This window comes from Euphorbia lathyris, chromosome 9 (assembly GCF_963576675.1).
Source record: "Euphorbia lathyris chromosome 9, ddEupLath1.1, whole genome shotgun sequence".
NCBI lineage: Eukaryota > Viridiplantae > Streptophyta > Magnoliopsida > Malpighiales > Euphorbiaceae > Euphorbia > Euphorbia lathyris.
In genome coordinates this window covers 61,939,321-61,947,952 of record NC_088918.1, presented here as the reverse complement: position 1 = coordinate 61,947,952, position 8,632 = coordinate 61,939,321, and the positions used below count along the sequence as shown (strand labels likewise).

The window sequence follows — 8,632 nt, the reverse complement described above, 5'->3', positions numbered from 1 at the left end:
GTTTAAATACATCCTCCTAATGATAATAAAAAGACAAGGACTACCCCTACTAGGGTTTCAATAAGGCTATCCGTAAAAGGGTAAAATAGGTGATACGCCCCGACAATCAGTACAATGGTACAGGTACAGATTGTTAGGGTTGTTGGTGAATTACTTCGGGAGGAAGTAAACCTAGAGATCCGCCCAGGATAGATGTTGATACGCCTCTTTGTGTACTCCTAGATCCGCCCCGCTCGTATGTCCTAGGGATCCGCCCTCCTTGGTATAACCTCCGTGGGTTTGATGTTTGAGGATCCGCCAGAGCGCGCGTGATCAGTGCTGCCAGTTAGAATGTCCGCATCAGTTTAGTTCAGCTATTGCTGTTAGCTATTGCAGTTAACAGTTGTAGTAAGCTAATTGCAGTTAGCTAGTAGCTATTTGCTGTTAGCTAATTGGTAATTAGTGTTTGATAAATTTACAAAGAGTTGTTGCTGTTAATATATGAAAAGATGAAAATACCCATTATTTATCAATATAAAATAATAATACGAATAAACATGTTGTACAAATATTGATAAAAAGTAATCTAAATAATAGATGTGGCATTTTTGGAACCATCCTGGGAAAATCTCATCTTTTTTTCAATGTAACTATAATGAAACCAAACACTGCTTTCAAATTTGATAAAACCATGGTATATTTTATCAAAGTCAAATGTATAATTCATTGGGGTGAAAAAAAAGAATTCTATATGTCAGGTTATTAGTAATAGGTGACCATTGATTTTTTTTTTGTTAAGAATACCCAAAGTAAATAAAAATGAAAATTGTGGTAATTTTGTCAAAAGCTAAACAGCTAAAAACAACGTTTCATAAAAAGCTCCAAGTTGGAGCTTTTCGTGAACCGCTCATGTTTGCTCCGAAACCGCTAACCACTGCGGTTTGATGTAAAATCGTTAAATGTTCTTGTGAAATGCTAAAACAAACACCCTCTAACAATAACAGTTAATCATAATTTTATTAGAAATTAATAATTAATTTGCTAATAATAAATAATTAAGTGTAAGTGCTTTCTATGCTTACTTTGTTTTTGACAAAGTAAGCTTTACTTTATTTTTTTCCACCATTGGATTAGCTTACTTTGTCAAAGTTCATCACCATCCAATGGTGGAAAAAACAAAGTAAGGCTTACTTTGTCAAAAACAAAGTAAGCATTGCCTAACCCATTAAGTGTAATATCAAACGATTATTAGTTAATGGTCCAACGAATCAGACTCTAAATATTAAAAAATCGTTAAAAAATTAAATCATTTATGAGTCTCTCTAATAAAATTTCATGCGTACGTTAGAATTTAAAGTCGACATCTAATTTAAGCGACTTGAGACCCTTAAAGCATCTCCAACATCCTTTTAAGTTGGTTCTTAATTTAAAATTTGAGGAAGGAGAATAAAAAAATTAGATCCAACAGTCTCTTAGTGCCTCCTCAAATCATTAAGAGCCTCTACATCTTCTCTATTAAAAACATCTCCAACAGCCTCTTAAATTGGCTCTTAAGTTAAAATTTGAGGAGGGAGAATAAAAAATCAGCTCCAACAGCCTCTTAGTGGCTCCTCAAATTACTAAGAGTCTCCTCATCCTCTCTATTAATAGAGAGCCTCTCTCCACCTCTTAGAGCATCTCCAATAGGGTGACATGACTCTCTAAATTGTCAAATTTGGCTAGCCATTTAGAAAGGGAGTACTCCAACAAGGTGACATAGCTCTCTAAAATAAATAGCTAGCCATTTTCACTAGCTAAATTTGGCTAAACTAATATTTTATATTATTTTAGAAAGTAAAATGGCTAGTTAGTGTTGGAGATGTTCTTAGTGCCTTTGGAGATGTTCTTAGTGCCTCCTAACTTCATATTTTATTAATAATTTGTTATGAGTAAGTCTCTCTCCTCACACTATTGGTAATATTTTTTTTTTGGTAGACAAAAAGTTTAGGTAAGGGTAGGTCTACCCACTCTCAAAGTCAGGGCAAACCACAAATCTCGATTAGGGTTTACAGTGGAATTTACAGATCACCTAACCTCAAACCTTTCAAGCAGAGGTTCAACGCCTTACCACTCGGACTAGGGGTGGGCACGGTTCGGTTAACCGGTCCATTAGGCAAAAAAATTAACCGAACCGTTATCAACGGGTTTTTAACCATCCAAACCGAAACCGATCCATATCAATCGGTTAACCATCAACCGGTTAACCATTAATTTCGGTTAGGTTTTTCGGTTAACGGTTTTTAACCAATTCTCACTAGTTAATAAAAAATCAACGGTTAAATTTTTACCCAAACCTAAATTTTTAAACAATATTAAAATACACATAATTTCAAAAATTCAAACGAAACGAATTGATATAAAAGTTTAGAATTCAAACATAAATACCGAACTAAAAAACAATCCATCAAGTTTACATTTAAAACATAAAGAAATGTTCTACCAAAAAAAAACATAAAGAAATGTAAATAATATTTCGTCAAAGTACTTATTACAACATAAAGCAGTATAATCTATGTTATATATTTATATTAATCTATATTATAATCTATGTATTTATATTAAGCAGTATAATCTATGTATTTATATTTATATTTGTCTTGCCTTTGTCGTCAAATGACCTATATATTTTTAAAAAAAAAATTATATTTATTAAATGGTTCGGTTAACCGTTAACTGCGGTTTTTGAACACTCTAACCCTAAACCGAAACCGAAACCGGTACATATATATTTTTTTAACCATTAAGAAAACCACCGGTTCGGTTAACCGCTTTTTCCGGTTCGGATTATCAGTTTTCGGTTCGGTTATCGGATTGACCGGTTTTTTACCCACCCCTAACTTGGACCAACCCTCATTGGCACACTATTGGTAATATAACAATAAATAATAACTTTAATAATAAATAAGGAGTGAATATAAGGAGTATTGTTGGAGATGATATATATCTTAGTCACTCTTAAATTACTAAGAGTTAATTATTTATATTATTTATAGAGAGTTCACTAAGAGTCTCTTCGAGATGCTCTAATAGATAGTCTCTCTCTCCATCTCTTAGTACCTCCTTAATTTATTTATTTTGTTAATAATTTATTATTGAAGAGTATCTTTCCTTTCAATATTGGTAAATATAACAACAATTAAAAAATTTAATGATAGGAATGTCAGAGTCTAATCTCTCAAATTTTTGAGTTTTGTGTTGTTTTTACACCTAGATTAGCGAATAATGCGGCTTATGCCATTGCACGGCTTGCATGTTCCAATGCTAGTCTATATTCTTGTTCTGTTATTCCTAACTGGTTAGCAGACACTCTTTGTAAGGATCAATTCTTTTCGAGCTTATAATAAAGTGAATTCTGTTTCAAAAAAAAAAAATTATGATAAATTAATCAATAAGAAGTGAATATAAGAAATATTGTTATAGATGATAAATGTATTCGCTCATTTTGAATGATGTGGTGGGGGTTAGTTTCTCTAGACTAATCACGGGTTAGATTTTTTCTTGTTTTTTGTTTTTTTCTTTACTGTTCCTACAAAAAAAATTAAATCACTAATAGTTAATTATTTATATTATTTTTAGTGAATCCAATTAAATATCCGTTTGTTTTCAATTTTTAAAACTATCGTTTACCTTTTTAATATAAATAGGAGACAAAAAGCGTTTTTTACGAAAAAATCAACTAATATCTATTCATAGCTAATAACTAACAGTAGCAAGAGCAGATATTTTTAAATATTTAGCGGAGTTCCTATCTTTATATTTATAACTATTACTGCAATCCCATGTGATTAAAGTTGATATGCTTTAAGGTTCTTGCTCAGAAACCCACCTCAGTCAAAAATCATATCTTTTTCCCCTCCACAACCTTTTTCTGTTTTATAATTAACAACAAAATCCATGTCTTAATTGATCCTTTCTTCAGATGGCCTTTCTTTTTATGCTTTTCTATGCTCTTCTTTTCTTCTCAATCCATGTTTCTTCCCAGCTTCAAAATGAACTCTTCTTTCCCGGGTTTAAAAATGTCGACACCACCATCGATTTAACCGGAGTTGCAGAGTTCCATAAAAATGGCATTCTCCGTTTAACCAACGAAACCAGTAGATTAATGGGTCACGCTTTCTACACCTCCCCATTCAAATTCAAAAGCTCCACCGACGGAAAGGTTTTTTCTTTCTCAACTTCCTTCGCTCTAGCCATCGTCCCCGAATACCCAAAGCTCGGCGGCCATGGCTTAGCTTTCACAATCTCAGCCTCAAAACATCTCCAAGCTCTTCCAAGTCAGTATCTTGGTCTTCTCAATGCAACTGATGTAGGTAATTTCACTAATCATCTCCTCGCCGTCGAATTCGACACCGTTCGAGACTTTGAGTTCGGAGATATTGATGATAACCATGTCGGAATCGACATCAACAGCTTGAAGTCTAACGCATCTGCTCCTGCAGCATATTACACCAATGATTCTTCTACTTCAAATTCTTCAAAGCAGGATCTAAATCTCAAAAGTGGAAAACCAATTTTGGTTTGGATCGACTATGATTCAATCCAAAATGTTCTTAATGTCACAATTTCACCTGTTAACAAAAAACCCAAATCCCCAATTTTATCATTTCCTATAGATCTCTCCCCAGTTTTTCAAGAACAGATGTATGTTGGGTTTTCGGCTTCCACAGGTTTGCTAGCTAGCTCGCATTATATATTGGGATGGAGCTTTAAATTAAACGGGGAATCAAAAGATTTAGATCTTTCCTCTCTACCTTCAATTCCTTCAAATTCAAAGAAGAAACACCCAAATTCAACAATAGGAGTAATCATTTCATCAGTTTGTCTGGCAGTTCTTGTGCTATCATTTGCAATTTTTTACCTAATCAGAAAAATCAGAAACGCAGAAACAATAGAAGCTTGGGAGCTCGAAATGGGTCCTCATCGATTCTCATATAAAGAGCTCAAGCAAGCAACAAAAGGTTTCAGCGACAAAGAGATACTCGGACAAGGCGGTTTCGGACAAGTCTTCAAAGGTACACTTTCCACCCCCGATTCAAAAATTGAAATAGCAGTTAAACGGATTTCAAATGATTCAAATCAAGGCCTGCGTGAATTCGTATCAGAAATCTCAAGTGTAGGCAAACTCCGCCATAGAAATCTAGTTCAATTACTAGGTTGGTGTAGAAAAAAAGACGACTTTCTCCTCGTTTATGACTACATGTGCAACGGAAGTTTAGACAGATTCCTATTTGATGAACCCAAACATGTCCTAAATTGGGAACAAAGGTTTAAGATTATAAAAGACGTAGCTTCAGGTCTTTTATACTTACACGAAGGCTACGAACAAGTGGTGATCCACAGAGATGTGAAAGCGAGTAATGTATTACTCGACAGTGAATTAACCGGGAGACTCGGCGACTTCGGGTTAGCAAGATTATACGAACACGGGTCAAACCCGGGTACAACTCGGGTCGTGGGGACATTGGGATATCTAGCACCGGAATTACCGAGAACCGGAAAAGCAACGACCAGCTCAGATGTGTATGCGTATGGGGCATTGTTGTTAGAAGTGGCTTGTGGTCGGCGACCGGTGGAGGGAAAGGCGTTGCCGGAGGAAATGGTGCTTGTGGATTGGGTATGGGACATGTATAGGGAGGGGAAATGGGTTGATGTTGTGGATAAGAAGTTAAATGGGGATTATAATGAGAAAGAGATGAAAATGGTGATAAAATTGGGGATTATGTGTTCGAATGACGTGGCGGTGGCTAGGCCGTTGATTAGGCAAGTGATGAGATATTTGGATGGTGAGATTAGAGTGCCGGACAATGTGTTGCCGCCACATGGTGGAATTGGAAGTAGAAGTAGTGGGATTGAGGGGTTTGATGAATTTGTGAATTCATCTTCTTTTGATGATATGAATAGTTATAGTTGTTATTCTTTTACTGAAAATGGGGGGACGAATTTGTTGTCTTTTTCTAGTTCCCCTCCTCAAGCTCAGACTAGATAGGTAGTGATTGATTTGCAGATTTCTTCTTGTTTATTTATTTGGTTTTAATGTTTTGATTGGGGAAAAAGGAAACTCCCTTGTGAAATCTCAAAATATAGAGTACTAGTATTCTTTCTATTGTAAACTATATGCATTAACTTCTAAAAATTTCTATTAATTTTGAACAAATTTTACCAGTTTCAACTGATTTGTCATTGTTAATACTTCGGATTTTAATATATATTGGTGCACTGCGTTGCGTTATTCATATCGGACAATAATTTCATTGAGAACTTCTGCTTCTCAGCTCCGTTCTACAACAATAGTTGGATTGACGTGACATTGTTTAACCAAGAAAGCTGAGAAATTAGAAATTTTCAATCTGATATCACTCTCTTACTTCACCTGTGAAATGGAAAAAAAAAAGGAATATATGGTTTACATTTGTTTACAAGAAAAACCAAAGTCAGCAGCCAGAATGTTAAGCTGACACTAATCTTGGACTCAAGCACATGCCACCTATATTTTATCAAGTGCCAAATAAAAATTTAATAACTAAATAAATTAGTTTTTTTTATATGAATTTCAACAAAATAAATTAGTTAAGTATGCGATAACATTGTGATATTATCCCAAAGATCAAAAGAGATATTTGCCTAAGAATGCCACGTGTTGGTCACCTGATGCGAGAATACCACGGCGTATTGAAACAAAGAGATCCGACGGGCGGATCACCAATGACTCATGCGGGCGAACCTGTGAGGCGAATCTCCAAAAACACTCAATCCGCCATTAAGAACGGCTGGGCCGATCCGGCCATAAAGTCCATTAATGAGCTATCAATTAGCTAACCGCCAACTTAAAGGTAACTTGTAACCGCCATTAATGGGACATTAATGGAGACTTTCTAGTTACTGGAAGTTACAACTTCATGACTATATATAGCCTATGTCTCAGGCTATCAAGGTACACATTCACTTACCCTTTGTCAATTCAGTTGGCTCTCTTGTTCTTCCTTACTGACTTTGGCATCGGAGCTTCCCTCCGTCGAACCCAACGACGCCCCCACAGAGACGGAAGTTCATCGGAAATTCTCTACGAGTCATCAATTGGTGCGGTGAACGTGGACCCCTTAATCAAATAAAGGGTTTCCATTCACATTAGAAAAGATATGACAAATGGAGAACAGAATCAAGCGCTGGGCGCGTTGATGGGAGCACTCCGGCAACTCAGGACGGAAGGAGTCTGTCGCCAGATGCATTCGTTGAGACATGTGCGGGAGCCATAGGAAGAGCGTTTGGTCCTGATATGGAGAGACGCCTAAGGTCGTTCATGATAGTACCAGAGCTTCGGCACACCAACCCTACGTCATCTCAATGGCAACAAGCCATTGTTGGATCCGGCGCCCATGATTCTTCGTTCTTCCAAGCTCAACCCACGGATTCCATGGTGACTACTACCGTAGCTGGTATTAACCCGCCACTCAATCGACAATTATTTTCTGATGAAGCAGGTGGAAGTCAAAGGATGAATCTGGGCGGATCAGTTAATCCAAGCCGCCCGCGGTCGAGTCTCCCTGAGGGCGGATCGGAAGGTCGAAGACACAAAAAGCGTCGAAAAGAGAAAAATAGGCGGTCGAGATCACCTTCGCCCAGGAGACCAAAATCCACCCGTAGGGGTAGATCACCCCCATCTACTGGTCATAGACAAAGTAAGAGGCCAGTAGAGATGCCACGTTCAGCTAGACCACCGCCACACCAAGGAGAGGATAGACACCCTCCTTTAGGAGACCACGGAGGCAATAACGGCCAAGGTGATGGAGGCCAAGGTGGTGGCGGACAAGGAGATGGAGGTCAAGGCGGAGGCGGACACGGTGGTGGAGGTGGACGTTCACCATCAGATCCGTCATCTGGTTCCAGCTCTTCATCTTCTCCAAGTAGATCTCCCCGTAGGAGACCTCCGAGTCGATCGCCACGACGAGGACGCCCCAGGGCGGGTCCAGAGAATTTTGATGATCGAGTTAGAGCTGCGGTGCTCCGCATTAATGAAGAGGATGCCCGACATAATCCGTTCGCCAATCGTGATTCGCCTTTTACAGCGTGGATCGAAGCTGAGGAAACGGAGGGGCATTTTAAAATACCTAATATACCCCTTTACATAGGTGCGGACAACCCGGAGGCCCATGCAAGAAAGTACCGGATGTTGCTCAGCCTTAACCGTGCTAGTGAGGCGGTCTTATGCCGGATGTTTATCACCACTTTAGGAGGTCCCGCTTATGATTGGTTCCAATCTTTACCTCCAGGATCTATTGATAGCTGGGATCAATTGAGTCGGGAGTTTTGTGCGAAATTCGCCGGATGTATTCCTCTAGTGGTCAAATCACGAAAGCTTTTCGAATTGAAGCAGAAGGCGAACGAACCCCTTCGAGAGTATGTAGACAATTTCAACAAATTGTGCATACGAATTGTCGATGTGGATGTCTCCATGGCGACGGAAGCTCTAGCAAAAAACACCACATGTAAAAGCTTGCAAGAAGATTTAATTCGAAAAAAGCCCCGAGATATGGCAGAATTAATCGAAAGATGCAAGGACTTTATGGAGGTAGACGACATTCGCCGAGAATCACTATCTCCGCCTCGAAAGGACAAA

The 8,632-nt window shown here is 38.1% G+C and overlaps 1 protein-coding gene across 1 annotated transcript; it reads left to right on the top strand.

Moving 5' to 3' along the window:
- The first annotated feature begins 3,816 nt into the window (after positions 1-3,816).
- On the top strand, positions 3,817-6,200 carry LOC136206902 (L-type lectin-domain containing receptor kinase S.4-like). Its single transcript, XM_065998109.1, has one exon. The coding sequence runs from the start codon at positions 3,938-3,940 to the stop codon at positions 6,002-6,004; it is 2,067 nt and encodes a 688-aa protein (XP_065854181.1). The 5' UTR covers positions 3,817-3,937; the 3' UTR covers positions 6,005-6,200.
- The last annotated feature ends 2,432 nt before the right edge of the window (positions 6,201-8,632 follow it).

What these genes read in the sequence shown, in the direction of transcription:
- LOC136206902 (XM_065998109.1), top strand. Translation starts at nt 3,938, where the DNA reads ATGGCCTTTCTTTTTATGCTTTTCTATGCTCTTCTTTTCTTCTCAATC.